Source organism: Loxodonta africana, chromosome 23 (assembly GCF_030014295.1).
Source record: "Loxodonta africana isolate mLoxAfr1 chromosome 23, mLoxAfr1.hap2, whole genome shotgun sequence".
In the NCBI taxonomy this organism is placed as follows: domain Eukaryota; kingdom Metazoa; phylum Chordata; class Mammalia; order Proboscidea; family Elephantidae; genus Loxodonta; species Loxodonta africana.
This window is the reverse complement of record NC_087364.1, coordinates 19,513,719-19,535,032: the sequence shown is the minus strand read 5'-3', so window position 1 is coordinate 19,535,032 and position 21,314 is coordinate 19,513,719. Positions and strand designations below refer to the sequence as shown.

At 42.3% G+C, this 21,314-nt stretch overlaps 1 protein-coding gene across 10 annotated transcripts in view; it reads right to left on the bottom strand.

The window, feature by feature from the left end:
• The window catches only part of FLT3 (fms related receptor tyrosine kinase 3), a 123,245-nt gene that overhangs the window by 49,451 nt on the left and 52,480 nt on the right, over positions 1–21,314 (bottom strand). For all 10 annotated transcript variants that reach the window (XM_064275309.1, XM_064275306.1, XM_064275308.1 and 7 more), the window contains 7 exons: positions 18,815–18,983; positions 6,773–6,876; positions 4,105–4,213; positions 3,654–3,832; positions 2,091–2,197; positions 1,873–2,005; positions 1,679–1,783 (listed from right to left, as the gene is read on the bottom strand). In XM_064275309.1, the coding sequence (XP_064131379.1) occupies positions 1,679–1,783; positions 1,873–2,005; positions 2,091–2,197; positions 3,654–3,832; positions 4,105–4,213; positions 6,773–6,876; positions 18,815–18,983 (906 nt within the window). The remainder of the gene's footprint in view (positions 1–1,678; positions 1,784–1,872; positions 2,006–2,090; positions 2,198–3,653; positions 3,833–4,104; positions 4,214–6,772; positions 6,877–18,814; positions 18,984–21,314) is intronic.

Below are 21,314 nucleotides of genomic sequence, written 5' to 3'. Positions count from 1 at the left end.
GCAGGAACTGAAAGAAGGCCAGTGTGCTGGCAGCTGAGAGTGAGAAGAGAAAGGTAAGCAGTGGATAATTCATGCAAGGCTGGGTAGACCATTTTCAGAGTAATTGAAAACCACTGGAAATTTTAAGTAGCAAAACGATATGATCAGTTTTGCATTTCATAAGCACCACTTCGGCTCCAGTATAGAGAATTTCTGGTGATACAGTGGGTAAACGCTTGGCTGCTAACTGAAAGGTTGGCAACTTGAACCCACCAGCCACTCCATGGGAGAAAAGATCTGGCCTAGGAAACCCTATAGGGCCGTTCTACCCTGTCATATAGGGTCGCTAAGAGTTGCAATCGACTTGATGGCACACAACAACAACATAGAGAATATAGAAGGATATAAGAGTGAATATAGGGTAAATAAATGCCCACTGGACTTAGTTCACCCAACAGCGACCACTTTCGTCATTGATCACCTTAGCAAGAGGCAGTTGGTGGAGTGAAGGGGGCGGATGCCAGATTGGGGTGGATGGAGCAATGAATGGGAAGAGAGGATACAGAGGGCTTCGATTTGTGCATCTACCCAGAGTTTGGAAGCCCAGGTTGCACACTGCTTAAGTGCTCAGCTGTTAACCAAAAGGTTGGTGGTTCAAACTCACCAGCCACTCTGCAGGAGAAAAGACCTGGTGCTCTGCTCCCATAAAGATTACAGCCTAGGAAACCTCATGGGGCAGTTCTACTCTGTCACATGGGGTCACTATGAGTCAAAATCAACTGGATGACATACAACCACAGCAACACCAAGAGTATATGTCAACAATGTAAGAAAGAGCATCTGCCTAAAGCAACTACATCCCCAAATTGAAGCAAATAGAAACTACACAGAGAAGAGGAAGCGGGGAGGGGGAGTGCACCAAAGCTTTTTTGTATTCATGACTTGGTTGACACTACCTCCAACCTGGAAGCACGGCTGGCAATAACCATAAAAAAAATTATGGAAAACCAAAGACTCAAAGACGAAACTAGTCTACAGGACAAACAGTCTACATGAACCACAACCTCATCTACTCTGAGACCAGAAGAACTAGATCGTGTCCAGTTACTACTACCAACTGTTCTAATCAGGGCCACAATAGATGGACCCTGATAGAATGGGACAAAAATGTGGACCAAAACCTCAAATTTCTAAAAAACAAAACAAGCAGACCTACTGGACTGGTTGAGACTTGGGGACTCCCAGAGATTAGTGCCCTGAGATACTCTTCAAGCCTTGAACTGAAATTAACCTCTGATGTTACCTTGTAGCTAAATAACAAATTGGCTCAAAAAAATAATGAATATCACTCATAAGTACTGTGCTCCTTTACAAAAATCACTTATATGAGACAAACAGTCAACAATCACTTTAAAACAAAGATGAGAAAGTAAGTGGGCAGGGAAACCAGATAACGGAAATGGAACAACCAGAATGGAAATCATGTGAATGTTCACACGTTGTGAAGAATGAAGCCAGTGTCACCAAACAACTTCTGTAGAAATTATTGTATGGGAACCTAAACCATTGTGTAAACCTTCATTGAAAATATGATAAAATTTTATTTTTAAAAAATGATGGAAAATGGGGAGAAGGAGTAGGTGGGAGACTGTGCCCCCGTCTTTGTGCATCATTGTTAACACATTCTGCTTTACTGTACCTTTCAGCATTTTGACTGCAACCTGGATTGAGACTCCTGTTTTACTAATTCCATAAGCTGTTGCATTCATCACTTTGCCAAAAGCACCGGATCCTAGCACCTTCCCTGTAAGATAAACGATGAGGGAGTGCGTTTGAAAAGTTTCCTAACAGGAAAGAATTGCTACAGAAACATTCGCAACAGTCAGTTCTTACCAAATTCTAAATTTTCTCTTGGAAACTCCCATTTGAGATCATACTCAAATTCTCTGAAATCAATGTAGAAGTACTCATTGTCCAATGAGCCAGTCACCTGTACCATTTGCAGCTGGCTTTCATACCTAAATTGCTGCAGGGGTGAAAGAAGGAATCTGTTAAGAACAGACAAGTCTGCAGAAACAGGGAGCAAGGATGAATTTGACCTTGGCTTTTACCTTTTTGTACTTGTGGTAAAGTAGCATAGTCAAAACTGCAATGAAGAGAAGACAAAGTCCAATTGTTGTGTAGAATGAGATGTTGTCTTGGATGAAGGAGAAGGGGCCTGCAACAACAGTGCCAGAGAGCAGTGAATAAGCACTCCTGTTAGCATCACAAATAGAAGAATGGTTCATTATAATCTCCCCCACCCTTGTTTGAGTAGCCATTATTTTCAGTCCTTACAAGCATTCTACATACATTCTAAGTCCCACAGAAAACCTGGTAATGTTCACATAAAGGACAAATTGAAAAGCGATTTCCTCCCTAGAAGTTTCCAATGTTTCTGAACACATTTTTAAAAAGCCATTTAGGAAGCTTAAATGCATATTGCTAAGTTAAAGAAGCCAGTCTGAAAAAGCTAAGTACTGTACAATTCCTATTACATGACATCCTGGAAAAGAAAATCTATTAAAAAAAATAAATAAATCCACTGCCATCGAGTCAATTCTGATTCATAGCAACCCTATAGGACAGAGTAGAACTGCCCCATACGGTTTCCAAGGCCGTAATCTTTATGGAAGCAGACTGCCACATCTTTCTCTGGTGGAGCAGCTGGTGGGTTCAAACCGCCAACATTTTGGTTAGCACCACTGTGCCACCAGGGCTCCTTAGGACAAACTATAAAAAAAAAAAACAAACTATAGAGACAACAAAAAGATTAGCAGTTGCCAGGGGTTGGGGGGAGGGAGGGATGAGCAGGTAGAACACAAGGGATTTATGGTGGGGCCATGACATTACACATTTGTCAAAACCCATAGGACTGTACGGCACAGAGAGTGAACCCTAATGTAAGCTGTGGACTTTAGTTAATAATAATGTATCAATATTGGTCCATCAACTGTAACAAAGGCACCACAGGAATGTAAGAAGTTCATAAGGGAGAAACAATGGGGTGGGGTGGAAGAGAACAGTTTATGGGCAATCTCTACAGAAATTTCTGCACAATAGATCTATAAACCTGAAACTGTGCTAAAAGCCTATTAAAATTTTATTTCAGTAAAACATCATTCATTAAGGTTCTAAGAATTACATCTATTTAAACGCTCAGGGTGTGCAAGTCAGATAAAAAAGAGGTTTGTGCTCCCTCAGACATATGAATATGGAGAAGTTAGTTTTGGGGGGCTAGCGGTTCCAAACTGTCAGTGTAGGCATTTAAGTTTCAGAATCGTTTAATTTAGGAAAACATTAAAAAATAAGTAAAAATTATAGGACAGCAGGCTAATGGCAAACGAAGGATGTTAGCCAAAAGGGACCATGATGGAGGCCCAAATCACTTACTAGGATTTCACCTTTCAGTTGATGTGCATAATGCTGAGAGCTCATGGCTCTACCTACACGACTACAACTCAGGATCATAACTACAAAACTGTTTATGTCAGTGGGGATTCTTGCTTGACTCAAAGCCTTCTTTCCTCCTACATTCTCTTGGAAAATTCCCCCAATGTAAGGCAGCATCAGGGACTAACTTGCCAGTGGGGAATTCCTTACAGAGCTGTAGTACAATGGCAACGGTTGTGTACCTGGCGAGTTTAAAGGGATTGTTTCACAAGACGAGCCCATGGAATTGTATGCACAACACTTGACCAGGAAACCTTTGACTGCCTCACTGATGTTGAGGGTACTACTTGATACCCATCGTCCAAATACTTTTCTGTGAGCCTTTTTATTCCAAATTCCTTCTGTGATTTCTTCTGTGCAGCTGAAAAGACATGGTAGACAGAAAAATTAGCTAGGTGGGAGTCATCAGGGTGGAAGCCAGGGTTTCTTTGGTGAGCTCTACTAAGAGATTCATCAATTTATAAGTTATCAGAAACAATCTATGACAATTGAGAATGATGGTTGATTCAGAAGATAATCTTAAAGATTTCATTGTTCCTTCTTAAACTGTACTCATGAGAAATAGTCACTATGTCAGAGAGAGTATGAGCTTTATGTCCTTCCAATTACAAGATAAGTCAATATTCGTATTACTTGGGAGACTTCTCCGAGCACTTCTTCCAGGTCCAAGATGGTAATGGGTATCCGTCAGAAGAACAAGAGGCCTGACTTGTTGATGCCTCAGCCAGCACTTGAGGCTTCCCTGCAGAGAAGAACACGTAAAATAAGTTCACGTAAGAGAAATGAAGTTCTGATGCATGCTGCAACATGCACGAACCTTGAAAATGTGATGCTGAGTGAAATAAGTCAGATGCGAAAGGACAAATATTGCATGCTCCCACTTATATGAAATACTGTATCTAGAATTGGCAAACGCAGAGAGACTCTCTCAGTCATCTAGTGGTGCTGTAACAGAAATACCACAAGTGGACAGCTTTAACAAAGAGAAACTTATTCTCTCACAGTCTAGTAGGCTACAACTCCAAATTCAGGGCAACAGCTCCAGGGGAAGGCTGTCTCTGTCAGCTCTGGAGGAAGGTCCTTGTCATCAATCTTCCCCTGGTCTAGGACCTTCTCAGATGTAAGGACCCCAGGTCCAAAGGATGCGCTGTGCTCCCAGTGCTGCTTTCTTGGTGGTACGAGGTCCCCCGTCTCTCTGCTCGCTTCTCTCTTTTACATCTCAAAACAGATTGGCTTAAGACACAATCTAATCTTGTAGATCTCATCGGTATAACTGCGGCTAATCCATCTCATCAACATCATAGAGACAGGATTTACAACACATAGGGAAATCACATCAGATGACAAAACTGAGGATGATCATACAATACTGGGAATCATGGCCTAGCAAGTTAACGGATATTTTGGGGGGACATAATTCAATCTAACACAGAGGCGAAAACTTACGAGTGGTCACCAGGGACAGGAGGGAAGGGGGAAGGGGAAGTCTTAGCTTAGGGGGCCCCAAGCTTCTGTTAATGGTGGTGGAGAAATTTGGAAATGGATAGTGGTGACGGTTGCCCAACATGATGAATGTAATCAATGTCACTGAGTGGTACATGTAAAAAATGTTGAATTTGTAAACGTTTTGTTACGTATATATTTTGGTGGGAGGGGCGCTCCCCTTCCTGTGCTGGGTTCACATGTGAACACAGCTGACCATAAGAAAAACTGATTGAGAAAGCACCAAAAACGTACACAAAGATGGCAGAGGATTCTGTTAGTCCAGCAAGAGATTAGGGCGTTTTGGGCCACAAAATGCAATCCAGGTTCTGACTGCAATTTACTCTCTGATGGGTAAGGCGCCAACTTCGGATTTCTTGGAGTCCCTGGGTGTGGTTATATATATTTTCACTATGCTAAAACAATCTCTGGGTGATTGGAAGAAGTTACAGCCAGAATGCTCCTTAGAAGCCAGGATGGTGCGACTTTGTCTCACTTTGGACACGTTATCAGGAGGGATCAGTCCCTGGAGAAGGACATCATGCTTGGTGTTATGGGGGGTGTCTCCCCAAAAATGTGTGTTCTAATTCCTCAACCCTATACTGGTGGATGTAATCCCATTTGGGAATAAGGTTTTCTTTATTATGTTAATGAGGCTATAAGGGTGCATCTGAAACCAATCATCTTTGAGATGTAAACTAAGGTGATTAGGCAGAGTAGGAAGCAGAGATGAGGGAAGACACATGCTAAACCACTTGAAGATTGCCCAGGAGCAGAAGCTCGGAAGAGACAAGTACCTGCCTCCAGAGCCGACAGAGAGAGAAAGCCTTCCCCTAAAGCCGGCACCCTGAATTCAGACTTCTAGCCTCCTAAACTGTGAGAAAATAAATTTCTGTTTGTTAAAAGCACCCACTTGTGGTATTTCTGTTATAGCAGCACTACACAACTAAGATACTTGGTAAAGTAGAGGGTCAGCGAAAAAGAGGAAGCCTCAATGGGATGGATTGACACAGTGGCTGTAACAATGGCCTCAAACATGGCGACGATTGTGAGAATGGTGCAGGACAGGGCAGTGTTTTGTTGCGCATAGTTGTCCTTGTGAATTGGAAATGACTCAATGGCACCTAACAACAAACCAATTTTTTAAAATGAGCTCATGTAGTATGGTACTCTTGGGAAATGGTTTCAAAATTGGCTTCTGGTATAGTCTGCCCATTCGGCCAGGGCACCTTGTGCTTCTGGCAGCCTCCAGTCTTCCCTCATTATTCCTCTGGTTACACTCTCTTTCCCCCTCCTTCCTGGGCAATGAGATCATCACAGGCAGCCCTAACACCTAGCTGCTGAACAGCACTTTTCCATTGCTAGGCTGTCCTGTCCAGAACTGAGGCGCAGTAGACGCGTAGTTATCAGCACATGATCCTTAGCTCGAGGAGAAGCTATCTGCATACAGGTTCGACAAAACATTCTCTCATATCTTTATAGGTCAAAAACACTTAAAATTATTAAGGACAAACAAATGGGAGGTAATAAAGACTTTTCCTCAACATGGCCTTGCAAAGGGCTAGAAGTCAAGAAAGTCGCAATACTAAAGCACATTCTATGAGGATACAGAATAAGTCTTTTAGCTTCTGGGGATAAAAACAGAAAGAGATGTAACCCCAGCCAGTGGATATGAGAGCAAAATTTCAGAACACACAAGCACTTAAAAACAGTTTCGTAGCACCCCTTCTAAGCCATTGCTTAGCTCTTTCTGATTATGGTTAATAAAGCATTAAGGAGTTTTAAAAGAAAAATTAAAGTTTTTGACAATTTTACTTACTCTTTATATTCAGTGTAAACATTTTTGTGAACTGGGCATCATCATTTTCTGCATGGAATATATATTCTCCTGGCTGGTGTCTATGGTTGCAAAACTTAGATATGCTGTTGGAAAAAGAGTTAAAGACAGACTTAGGCAAATGCTTGCAGGAGAGGCTAAATGAGTGACAGTGTGTATGGGAGGAGACTTTCTGAGACACTGACCCACTCCCTGAAGTTCAAGGAACAAGGACGTATCTATTCTAGACCAACCATTGCTACTCAAAGCATGGTCCCTGGGCAGGCAGCATCCACATCAGGGAGCTTGTTAGAAATGCAAACTTTCAGGCCCCGCACCAAACCTACTGACTCAGAATCTGCATTCAAGATCACCTCCATGTGATTCCTATGCACGTTAATGTTTGAGAAGCACTGATCTAGGCCAGGGATCCTCAGAGAAATAAGGAGGTTTCTGCCCCTACTGTTCTATACATGCTGGACTCTCCCCAGAAATATGGAAAACCCTCTGGAGGTAGAGGAGCCTATAGCTACCCTGCTTCCTGAAAGGCTGGTTGTCTGATGTTGGTCCAAGGTAGGACCTATGGCCAACCCTGGACTTCCACAGCAGTTCACAGTGATGAGAGCTCAAATCTACTGAGCTTCTACAGATTTCTTTGCATGGTCTCAGCAGGCTCTAGTATCTGCTTGGAGAGCTCATCCACCATTCTATACATTCTGACATGGACAATTTGATACTAGGGGTTATCCTACATGCCTATCAGGCGTCTGGGATGCTAGAGATTGTAATAGTATGCTGGATGTTATAGGAGAGGTAGGGGAGCAAGGAAGATGAGCCTCCTTAGGTTGGAAGACACCATACAATAACTGCAACAATGGACTCCAGCATACCAACGACCAAGAAGATGTCGTAGGACCAGGCAATGTTTTGTTCTGCTGTATGTAAGGTTGCCATGAGTTGGAGGAGACTCAACAATCACTAACAACAACAACAACAGGGGAGCAAGGAGCTGTTGAGTACGATTTAACACACTCAAAGTAATAAAAATGGAGAAGAAAAAAAATTCCCTTAAAACAGAATAAAAAAGTTAAGATTTGTTCAGAAGATATTTAATATAGCCTACTTGAAGTTAAAGAAAAAAAAGGCTATGGATGGGCAGGGTTGAAAGGTGAACAGGAGCTGGAGTGAAGTCACCCCTAAACTAGGAGCTATGTTGGACGCAGAACACCTATAAAATATGGCTGCTGTCCTCAAAGATATTATAATCCAGGTGGATGGGCAAAACTTCCATAAGCGGGATCATTAAAGCATTAAACTGAAGGTCAACAAAAGATCAAAGAAGACAGAGGTCAGTGTAGATGAGAAAAGTTCAGGGGGCTTCACAGAAGAAGGAGGACTTGAGCTGGATTTTTGAGGATCAGTTGATATCAATGGGAGGGAGAGACAATGGCATGGCTTAAGACATGGAGACTGGAATTTCTAGGGCCTCAGGGAGAGTAATGGTGAGAGCTTCAGGACAGGAGCCAAGGTGCAGGTTGGGATGTAGCAGAAAGAAGGCTGAAGGGCAGGGTGGAGCCAACTGACCAAGGACCTGGTAAAATAAGTCTCATTATTTAGACCTGATGAGAGGGCAGTAGGAAGATGTCGTGGATTCCTGAGCAGAAGAGAAAGATGATGAAAGCAGTATTTTATATTAGTTTGATGACAGCAGAAAAAATTTATTAGCGGGAAGTCTGGAGGCAGTTGTTTTAGCAATCTAAGAATTCATTTATTTATTCAACTGTCAACGGTAAAGCCTATTTGTGGGAGGAGGCAGGGATACAACAGTGATTTCTATAAATAGGATTCTTTTCTCACAGAATTTATACATGGATGGTGAAGATGGACAAGTTAATAAGTAGTTACAGTGTGGTGAGATAAATACTATGATGATGTTGTTGTTAGGTGCTGTCAAGTCAATTTTGACTCATAGCGACCCCATATGACTGAGCAGAACTGCCCTGTGGGGCTTTCTTGGCTGTGATCTCTACAGGAGCAGGTCATCAGGCCTTTCTCCTGTGCAGCTGCTGGGTGTGTTCGAACCGCCAGCCTTGTGGTTAGCAGGCAAGTGCTTAACTGTTTGCACCGCCAGGGCTCCTTATAAGTACTATGATAAGAAAAATGAAAGTTCAGATTTGGGGATTTAGAGCATACAAATATGAGGGTGCTACCTAAGGTGGGGAAACCCTGGTGGCATAGTGGTTAAGTGCTATGGCTGCTAACCAGAAGGTCGGCAGTTTGAATCCACCAGGCGCTCCTTGGAAACCCTACAGGGCAGTTCTACTCTGTCCTATACGGTCACTATGAGTCGGAATCGACTTGACGGCAGTGGGAAAAATGGGAAAGGAGAGGAAAGAGCAAAGTCAAGAGGTGCCAGGAAAAAAGACACAGCAGACTGGGTCTGGAAGGAATCCCAGTTGATGCCAAAGATTCAAACCACACACCTAGTGACCGATAGTGGGGGTTTGGAACCATGTTGGTCTGACGCCAATGTTCTGTGCCTTTAACTCCTATGCTGGAAGGTAATTCTGAGGGTGTACAGTGACAGGAAGGAGCCCTGGTGGCTCAACAGCTAAGCTCTTGACTGCTAACCAAAAGGCTGGTGGTTTAAACCCGCTCGGCAACTCCTCAGGAGAAAGACGTGGCAACCTGCTCCTGTAAAGATTTAAAATAAAATAAAAAAAATCCCGTGGCCATCAAGTCGATTTTGACTCATAGCGACCCTACAGGAGGACAGAGTAGAGCTGCCCCATAGGGTTTCCAAAGAGCAGCTGGTGGATTCGAACTGCTGACCTTTTGGTTAGCAGGTATAGCTTTTAACCACTGTGCCACCAGGGCCAAGAAAACTCTATAGGGCAGTTCTACTCTGTCACATGGGGGCTCTATGAGGCAAAAATCGACTCAACATCTAACATTAACAACACAGTAATGGGAGGAGTCATGTCTCTAAGAGAGCAAAAGTTTCAGGCAGTTAGAAGCAGAGTGTTTAACAAGTGCTATTTTGTTTTTTGTTTTAATTTATTTAGCTGACAAGAAGGCTGAAGAAGGAAGAAAGGGAATTTCTTGGCCTTGTTTGTGACTGCTGACCCTAGCAAGATCAACAGCTTTGTGGCTGAACCTCCTCTGGGAATTTCAAGGGGACTCACCAATTGGGTGCCGGGGAGATTCAAAGCTTCATCTTTCCCTCAGGGTTTTTCTAAAATTGGCCAGCTGACCTCAGAAATGAGATCAGGAAATCTGAGTTTACAGTGAAATAATATCTTGGTGACTAAGAAGACGTATTCTCATTACAACTATGAAAAGGGTTTTCTCCTCTGTACAATCAAAATGCAGGTCATTTTTATTTTCTATTTAGTGCCCAGAGGGGAGGAGTTGAGAAAGGGCAGCCTCTTTCCAGTGGCTCGGGAGTAATTTTACCATAAAGTAAAGCATGCTTTATTCAAAGGGCAAGGGATTATCAAAGGCAAATCAGAATGTAGAGAATAATAAAACGTGTACTGGGGAAGCTGAGAGCTTCTGAAACGGGAGAGCGCAGAACTGACAGGACCGAGGTGGCTCTGCACAACCCTAAAAGACACCCGATCAGGAAGCAGGGACAATCCTATCTCCCTCAGACTGCAGATTTGCTGGGGCTGGCAAGCAGAGCCCGGCTGAAGCTGAATCTGATCTGTGCGAATTTCTGTCCTGAGTTAGATAAAGATAGTGGGGGCAGGAGCAGGCTGATGATTTTATATTATTCTATAAACACCATGCTCTTGTTTTATCTCATTTCACAGGAACTGAAGAGCAAAGCCCAGCCCAGCCCAGCTCATGAGGAGGCAGGCTTTTGTTTTTGAATGGCCAGTTTGCTTCTGTTTTGTTCTCTGACACGCCAGGTTTGAGAATCTCAAGTTTTTTAAATGAATTGGTATCTAGAGGCAGTAGAGTGAAATAGTGAAAAACACAGATTTTGGAACCAAACTGCCTCCTCTAGAATCCCATCTCTGCCTTTTCCTAGTGCTGCAGTGTTGGGCAAGTTACGTAACTCTCCATGCCTCAATTTCCCCATCCGTGAAGTGAAAATAATAACAGTATCTACCTCATATGGGTTTTTTTTTTTTTTACCTCATACGGTTGTTGGAGGAGCAGTTTTTAAAATAGAAAAAGCACTTTCATATAAAGTAAACGCACAAAACAAACATAATACGTGTGCTAAAACCCCACTACCGTCAAGCTGATCCGGACTCATAGCAATCATGTAGGACAGAGCAGAACTGCCCCATAGGATTCCCAAGGCTGTAATCTTCACAAAAGCAAGTTGCCACATCTTTCTTCCACAGAGTGGCTGGTGAGTTTGACCTGCCAACCCTTAAGGTTAGCAGCTGAGCACTTAATCACTGCACCACCAGGGCTCCTTGTATATGTGATTAGGGCTAAGCTAATGACAGGATGATACTGACTTTGGAAAGTTTGACTCACTTGCTGAAATGAAAAGTCCCATAGTATATTAGCTCCCATAAAGACCGTAATAAAGCAAATGAATTTGTCCAGAAACAGGCTAGTATTGATACAACCTATTGCTGTTGAGTCCACCCCGACTCATAGAGACCCTATAAGACAGGGGAGAACTGCCCCATAGGGTTTCCAAGGCTGTAATCTTTACGGAAGCAGACTGTCACATCGTTCTCCCGTGGAGCAGCTGGTGGGCTCGAACTCCCGACCTTTTGGTTAGCAACTGAGCAGTTAACCACCAGAGCTCCACCAGGGCTCTTTTAATATGTGTTACACTATTGTTATTATGAAGCTAATTAAGTCCAGTAATCATTTTGAATTAAAAAAAAGTATGTAGACGTTTTACTCTGGGGTATACAGTAAGGAAATCACATTAAAAAGGAAGATGCAGAAAAAAAAAAAAAACAGAAATGAATGTCCATCAACAGGAGTTAGTTCAAATCGATTGTCCTAAAAAGGGGGAATACCATGGAACCATTAAAAATCATAATGTAGCTATATACTTTTTAACATGGAAAGATACTCATGATACATTTGTAAGTCAGATCACAAAATGGCACAATTAATTTCATGCTCATACAGAAAAGTCTATATTTATATGTTTCTATTTTTATCATACATACGGAGCCCTGATGGCCCAGTGGTTAAGAGCTTGGCTGCTGACCAAAAGGTCAGCACTTCAAATTCACCAGTTGCTCCTTGGAAACCCTATGCGGCAGTTCTACTCTGTCCTATAGGGTCACTGTGAGTTGAAATCGACTCAAGGGCAACAGGTTTGGTTTCGGGTTTTTTATCACACATATATGAGGTTCAGGAAACCCTGGTGGCATAGTGGTTAAGTGCTACGGCTGCTAACCAAAAGGTGGGCAGTTCACATCCATCAGGCGCTACTTGGAAACTCTATGGGGCAGTTCTACTCTGTCCTATAGGGTCACTATGAGTTGGAACTGACTCAACGGCAACGGGTTTGGTTTTTGGTTTTTTTATATGAAGTTCAGTGGTAGAATTCTCTCCTTGCATACGGAAGACTGGAGCTTGAGATTCCTGGCCGATGGACCTGCTGCATAGCCATCACCCATCTGTCGAGGGAGGTTTGTGTGTTACTGTGACACTGAACAGGTTTCAGTGACGCTTCCAGACTGACACAGACTAGGAAGAGAGGCCTGGCAATCTAATTCCAAAAATCAATCAATGAAAACTCTATGGATCACAATGGTCCAATGTGCAACCGATGGTGCCGGACTGTACAGCGTTTTGTACAGTTGTGTGCAGGATCACCCTGAGTTGGGAGCTGACTTGATGGCAGCTAGTGACATATATATAACAACACACAGATATATAACTACACAAATATATATATAACAAAATATATATATGTATGTATATGTGTTTTTTATATGTGTATATATATATACATACATATGTATGTGTATATATATAGTATGAAATATTATCTTTCATGATGAAATTATACATAATACTTACAATTTTTTTTTAAAAGGGCAATTTCAGGAACAGGAGTGAATAAAGGGTATTTCCTTTGCCCTTTGTGACTGGGCAAGAAACAGCCTCGGTCTCCTTATTTCATAAATGGGGTGGTGAGGATTCAATGTGCGATCCATACAGAGGACTTCGCACAGTGTCTGGCACACAGTCAGTGCTCAGATGAGTTTCTTTTATTCTCAGTGAGTGACTTCGTGGTTGTGGTTAACTACCAAGTGGGTTCTTTGGAAGAAAAGGAGCCAGGACTGTTGTTAAAAAACAGCAGGAGTGAAAGAGGACAGGATATGGTTGGAGCCTTCTGTATTTCACTAAACCCAAACATCTTTTCCCTTCTTTCTATAAACATTCAAGGCTCATTGCCTTCAGGAAAAGAAAAAAAGAAATTCTTCCCACAGGCTCAATAAGCTTCTGTACTCGTATATCACTTTTCTCTGTTCGTCTGCTTGTCTGTTGTCTGTCCTTGAAGAGAAGAGCTGTCTCACCTCCCAGAGCCCATCGCGCTGGTTCCACAGTAAGTGCTCAGTTAATGCCTGTTATGGCCAGAATTCCGATTCGTAGAATCAGAAAATTAAAATTTGGGGGGAAAGGAAAACATGAGGATTGGGCAAGGCTAAGGAGAGCATTTTAGAAGAAATTACTAAATAACTGTAACATCCTAATGAGTTTTCCTACCACGAAACTGGAAAAGCTAAGGTAGACTTGGTCTTTATAATGAAGTCTCTAGAGACAGAAGGAGCCCCTGGATGGTGCAAATGGTTACCGTGGTTGGCTGCTAACTAAAAGGTTAGAGGTTCAAGTCAACCCAGAGGTGCCTTGGAATGTAGGTCTGGCAATCTACTCCTGAAAAATCAGCCACTGAAAGCCCTGTGGAGTACAGTTCTACTCATTTAACTCTGACGTACACAGGGCTGCTGTACACCTCTACCCTGACATACACGAGGTCACCATGAGCAGGGCTGCTGTACACCTCTACCCTGACATACACGAGGTCACCATAAGCAGGGCTGCTGTACGCCTCTACCCTGACATACACGGGGTCACCATGAGCAGGGCTGCTGTACGCCTCTACCCTGACATACACGGGGTCACTATGAGCAGGGCTGCTGTACGCCTCTACCCTGACATACACGGGGTCACCATGAGCAGGGCCGCTGTACGCCTCTACCCTGACATACACAAGGTCACCATGAGTCAGTGTCGACTCATGACAACTGCGTTAGAGATAAACTGTGCAAACTACCAGGTGAAAAACTGGCCATTGAAAAACCTATGTAGTGCGGTTCTACTCTGACGCACATGGGGTCACCATGAGTCGAAGTCAACTTGGCAGCAACTAGAACAAGTGAAGTGTACTGGAAACATTTATCAAAACTAGGTTACCAGAACTACTGGAGAGTTTTAACTGAATAACGTGTAAACCCTTAAAGGCAAGCCCTAATAACCTTTAGTGTAATGTTTGAGGAAGTAAATTGGAGAACTGAAGCCGTGACGGTGGGGAAGCTGCAAAGAGCTGGCAGACACCACGACCACACCAGAGCTTTTTCAGGAGTAGTGTTATTACAGAGACGTGTCAGTTACAGATAAAAAACTCATGCCATTTTGCCTGTAAAACCACCTCTTGCAACATGAGTAAACTACCGCACTTCACACAAAAAAATTCAGTTAAATTGTTGACTCTACATGGTGAATCAAAGGATGCTCATTGTATTATCCTTCTAGTGTATTTGTACATTTAAAATTTTTCATGATAAAAAGTTGAAAAGAGCTCAGATTATAATTTAGGCTGCCATCCCCCCTCTCAGCACAGAGTCTAGCGTAGAGACGAACAGACCTTGAGAGCACTCACGGACGTGTTCAAATTTCCGGTTGCTCGTTCTTGTTCAATATTTTGATCATCTTTTTTATGAAGAAGACCCCATCTTTCCTTTGTGTTGTATATTAAGTGGTCCTTATCACTGGGCCATCATTATCAACAACCAGCATTGTGGCTCTTCAATTACTTTTTAAATAAAATAAACCCTCATTGTAGGGTATTGTGGTCAGCACTATACGTGTGGTTCTTTTAGTGCGAAGAGGATGCTATTGACTCATTCTTGGCCCAGGCTATGCACATCGAGTTGCTTTCCAGGGCGATGAGGAATTCATTCATTTATTAAACAAACATTTACTAAGCACAGCATTGGACACAGAGAAATAACAGCGCCTATTTTTTTTATCCTTGTGGACCTTGTAAACTCACTGATGAGATTCGACTCACAGAGATAACTACATTACCAGGTAATTATGAATGAGAGAGGTATAAAACACCTATAGGAATTAGGACCCACCCCAATTTATTCATTTGGCTACCTTCATAGCATAACTGTTTCGGGGTGCAGATTGTGGCCACGGAATGAGACCAAATTAACTAGCCAACTAGATGTCCAGGAGCCCTAATGGCACAGTAGTTAAGTGCTTGCCTGCTAACCAAAAGGTTGGGGTTTGAACCCACCCCAGTTGCTTGTAGATGACAGCATTGGAAACCCTATGAGGCCCTTCTACTCTGTCCTACCGGGTCACTATGAGTCGGAATTGACTCAATAGTAACAGGCTTGGTTTTGGTTTAGATTGGTCCATGACCCGTATTATCAGGGACACCTGTATATTAGAGAAACAGTGATTCAAAGGGTGGTGCCAGATGTCACCAGCACAGCTGCAACGATCTTCCCAGATGGGCTCTGGCATGATAATGAGCCTGCGTCAATTTTCCAGGGAGGGAGAGAGACATTAGTCACTCTTGTTGTCCCTCATTGCATCATTCATCAAGAGGATATTGAAGAAATATTTCTTGAATGAAACTGAGTTAATCTTTCATCTCTTTGAATTGGGTTCAAAAGAGAATCCCATACTACCAGAAGAACTAGATGGTACCCACCTACCACTACTGACAGTTCTAATCCCAACAGATAGGCGTTGATAGAGTGAGAGAAAAATGTGGAACCGAACTTCAAATTCCTAAAAAAAAAAAAAAAAAAGACCTACTGGATTGGTTGAGACCAGAGGACTCCCAGAGACTACTGCCCTGAGATACTCTTAAAAACCTGAACAGAAACTAACCCCTGAGGTCAGCCCTGGGGTCAGCCCTGAGGTCAGCTTGTAGCTAAATAAGAAATTAGCTCAAAAAATAAAATCACTCATAAGTACTGTGCCCCTTTAAAAAATCACCTAGATGAGACCAAACAGTCAACAATTACTTCAAAACAAAGATGAGAATGTTTAAGGGGACAGGGATACTAGATTAATGGAAACAAAGCAACCAGAACAGAACTATCCAGAATGTTCATGCATTGTAAAGAATGCAACCAACATCACTGAACAATTTGTGTAGAAATTGTTGGATGGGTGCCTAAACTGCTGTGTAAACCTTCACTGAAAACACAATAAAATATTATTTTAAAAAAAAAGAGAGAGAGAATCTCATACTACCAAAAGCTTATCTGATCCCTGGGCATAGTACCAAGAAAGAGAGGAACAGTGAAATTGCTGATATCCTTATGAACACAGGCCATATGGTAGTCAATTCACCCCAAATTGAACTAGGTTGAGAGTGGCTGCCTCCTTGACCTTCATATTCAAAAGTTTGATGATTCTGAATAAGAGCTTATGGCCATGGGGTGATTCCTCCAAGGCCGTGGTTCTCAACTGGGAGTGATTTTGCCCACCAGGACATGTTTGGAAATATCTGTAGACATTTTGGGTTGTCCCAACTGGTAGCAGGGGCTATTCTATTGGTATCCAGTGGGCGGAAGCCAGGGATGCTGCTAAACATCCCACAATGCACAGGACAGCGCCCCACAATAAAGAATCATCCAGCCCAAAACATCACTAGTGCTGCTGTTGAGAAATTCTGCTCTACAGGGAGCAAGTATCACTCAATTCACAGGCCAAAGCCGGAATTCCTAATGACCTGAAAAAGGAATGCTCTGAACATTAGGAGGCTTGGGCAAGAGAAGGTAGGCGGTTCCACGCAAACCTAGCATTGTTGTTGTCGTTCGTTGCTGTAGAGTCAATTCCGACTCATGGCAATCCCAAGTGTACAGAGCAGAACCGAACTCTTGTCAAGTTTTCAAGGCGGTGACCTTTCCGAAGCAGATCACCAGGCCTGTCTTTCAAGGTGCCTCTGGGTGGCTTCAAACTCTTAACCTTTCGGTTAGCAGTTCCGTGCTTTATGAGGCTCACTTACAAAATCACTTTTGAGTATGAAGACTAACACATTCATCGTGAAACAAACACTGAGAAGAAGCAAGGTAAAACGAGCTCAAGTCTCACTCTTTATCAGACCGGTGCCATTCAACAGAAATATAATGCAAGCCATAAATGCAAGCCAAATCTGGAATTTTAAAATGTCTAGCTAGCCAAATGAAAAAAAGCAAAAAGGAACAAGTGAAATGAATTTTAGTAATAGATTTTATTTCAACATGCAATCAGTATAAAATTTATGAGATATTTTACTCTTTTTTTTTCATATTAAGTCTTTAAGAGCCAGTGTGTGTTTTAGCCTTATAGCATATCTCCATTCGGACTGGCCACATTTCAAGAGCTTAAGTGTCACATTGGCTAATGGCTACTGTACTGGATGACGCAGATCTAGACCTGTAATCCCACCCATTGCCATCGAGTCAATTCCAACTCATGGTGACCCTGAAGGACAGAGTAGAACTTTCCCATAGGGTTTCCAAGGCTGTAATCTTTACGGATTTTTAATCTTTACGGAAATAGATCGATAGGTTTTTTTCTCTCATGGAGTGGCTAGTGGGTTCAAACCATCAACCTTTCAGTTACCAGCCAAGTGCTTAACCACTGCACCACCAGGGCCCCTTAGATCTGTAATAGGAATCACCAAAGGTTCTCACTAAAAATGCAGAGCCTGGGCACATCACCCCAAATTTGATTTCGCATGTCAGAGAGCCAGGAATCCACATTTTACATTTGCCCAGGTGATTCTTATTCAGTTGGTTCATGGACTACATGTTGAGAAAAAATGATTTATTCTAGACGGCAATTGATTTGCTTGAGAGGTAACAGGTGCTTCTCTGTCCCCCATAGTATAGCCTGAAACCATGACACAGAATTGAGTTTAAGAGATAAGAGGTGTCATAGCTATAGAAAATATAAGAAACAAAGTTTTTTGTTTTTTTCCCCGGAGAATTTCTCTTGTGAAAGAACCTTGAATATAGTTATACAAACTCCCAGTAGAGCAAAGCTTTCCTTCTGCATTGTCTTGTTTTTTTTGAAAACTTATTTCAATACACCTATAGGTAATGCTTTCCTGTTTTAAGGGGTTTTACTTCCTCAGTCTGCTGCAGACGTGCTCAAGGACACTCGGTCTACTCTAGCACAGTCCTGTCATACAAAAAGTGGTGATCTTGTGACTCAAAAGACGCCACCAATTAATATGATTCTTTTCATTTTTTATGTAGCAGGTCATACTATGTGAATGTTTATAACACTGTAGCTTGTGTCTTTGCATCTGCTGTTTATTCTCAAGTCAATTTCAACTCAGTCTATAAAAAACATCTATTGTCACTGAGTTGATTTCGACTTACAGTGACCCTTTAGGACAGAGCAGACTTGCCCCATACCATTCACAGCAACCCTTTAGAACAGAGTAGGCTTGCCCCAAACCATTCACAGAGACCCTTTAGGACAGAGCAGACTTGCCCCATACCATTCACAGTGATCCTTTAGGACAGAGCAGGGTTGCCTCATACGATTTCCTAGGTAGCAATATTTACCAGAGCAGATCCCCACATCTTTCTCTCGTGGAGCAGATGGTGGGCTCAAACCACCGACCTTCCAGTTAGCAGCCAAGCACTTTAACCACTGCAGCACCAGGGCTCTTTAACTCAATCTATAAACTCATCATAAATCATTTCATTTCCATAAGTATAAAACTATTCCTGTCAAGGGCAACAAGGAACGGGAATTGTGCTAAAAATGAGGAAAAATCTTAAAAGCTGTTTGCTGCCTCACCTGTATCCATCCTCAAGGCTACTTTGTTCACAGGGAAAGGATTTCCGAGAAAAGGTCCATGTACATTTGATCTGTGGGTATGCTTTAAACCGAACAGAAAAACAGAACTCTTCATACTGGTCAATTTCATAATCTTCAGTTGAATTGGAACCATTTATAAATCCCTTGTCTGTTAAAAACAAACAAACACATTTATAAATTAGATAATAAGGTTAACATGAAAATATACAGTGAAATCAGTGAAAACCGGAACTTGGCAGGACTGCCTTGTTTTTTGGGGTCTGGAAAAGTTTCCACCTTTGGCAGGGTCCAGCCTCAAAACTTTTCTATTGCTCCCTATTAGTGGAACCTGTACATAGACCAAGAGGCAGTTGTTTGAACTGAACAAGGGGATACTAAAAAAAAAAAAAAGATACTGTGTGGTTTTAAATCAGTAAAGGGTTGTATCCTTTCACCATACTTATTCAATCTGTATGCTGACAATCCGGAAAGCTGGACTATATGAAGAAGAATGCAGCATCAGGATTGGAGGAAGACTTATTAACAACCTTTGCTATGCAGATGGCACAAACCTGCTTGCTGAAAGGGAAGAGGACTTGAAGCACTAACTGATGAAGATCAAAGACTACAGCCTTCAGTATGGATTACACCTCAACAAAAAGAAAACAAAAATTCTCACAAATGGACCAATAAGCAACATCATGATAGATGGAGAAAATACTGAAGTTGTCAAGAATTTCATTTTACTTGGATCCACAAACAACATCCATGGAAACACCAGTCAAGAAATCAAACAATGTATTGCACTGGGCAAATCTGCTGCAAACGACCTCTTTAAAGTGTTAAAAAGCAAAGATGTCACTTTGAGGACTAAGGTGCGCCTGACCCATGCTGCACAGTGAATAAGGAAGATGTAAGAAGAATTGATGCCTTTGAATTATGGTGTTAGCGAAGAATACTGAATATACTGTGGACTGCCAGAAGAACAATTAAGTCTGTCTTGGAAGAAGTATAGCCAGAATGCTCCTTAGAAGCGAGGGTGGCGAGACTTGTCTCATGTACTTTGGACATGTTATCAGAAGGGACCAGTCCTCGGAGAAGGACGTCATGCTTGGTAAGGAAAAGGGTCATCGAAAAAGAGGAAGACCCTTAAGATGAATTGACACAGTGGCTTCCGCAACGGGCTCAAATATAGCAGTGATCGTGGGAATGGCACAGGATGGGGCAGTGTTTTATTCTGTTGTACATAGGGTCGTTATGAGTTGGAACTGACTCAACGGCACCTAACAACAAGTGGAAAATATTTGAGTTTTCCTTCTCTGACAGGTTCCTACATTACACAATTTCTGGCTTCCACAGGTTGTACTGTATTTAAGTTATTCATCGGTTTGACAGAAGAAAACTTGGATGTGGGTGTGATTTAACAGTACAACACAAAATACAGGATTCCTATCCCAAGTGACAAGCCTGGGTTCATAACATTTTGAAGTCAGGATTCCTCTAAGAATTGCATGTAAATAATTAACTCTCCCCCAGAGAAATGGATAAAGAGGCTTACAAAGTTTCACAATTTCAAAAGAATCCCCCACCCCAGGGGAACTATGTACACACTGACAGAGTTTAGAAACCCTTGCTGTCAGCTAGCACATCTCTCTCAGCGACATGTGTGGCATAAATAAACTCAGGGCCTAAATAAAAGAGCAACCTGGCCAGCAATATTCACCAGGTTTCCTTATGGAGCTCTTCCTTACTGGTTTACAAAGAGAATCACTGTATTTCTTAGTGTTGTCTTTATAGCTGAAGGCTGCAATCTAATCTGAGATTACTTAAACTTGGTTGTTTCCAAATCCTAGATACAAAAAAACACCCACTGCTGTCAAGTCGATTCCAACTCATAGCGACCCCATAGGGACCCCATAGGACAGAGTAGAACTGCCTGATAGAGTTTCCGAGGAGCGCCTGGCGGATTCGAACTACCGGCCTCTTGGTTAGCAGCCATAGCACTTAACCACAGTGCCACCAGGGTTTCCAAGATAGTTCACCCAAATTTCAGTTTGCCTAAGTGCGTGTACGGTTTTCTCAGTCATTGCTCACTATACAAAAAAAAAAAAAAAAAATACTCTTAGTCGGTTCTTAAAAAAACAAGTACATATTAAGTGACTATTAAGTGTCAGGCTCGGTGCTAGGTTCTAGAACTACAAGGATATAAGAGATTGCCCCTGTCCTTAAGAAATTTAGGAGTCCTGGTGGTGCAGTGGTGAAGCGCTCAGCTGCTAACCAAAAGCTGGAGTTTGAACTCCCCAGCCGCTCTGCGGGAAAAAGATATAGCAGTTTGCTTCTGTAAAGATTTCAGCCTTGGAAACCCTATGGGGCAGTTCTACTCTGTCCTATAGGGTTGCTATGAGTTGGAATTGACTTGACGGCAACGGGTTTTTTAGGCACAGTTTAAGGAGCACAAAACAACAGATACAGCTTAACTGGGAAAGGAAGGGAGTTGGCC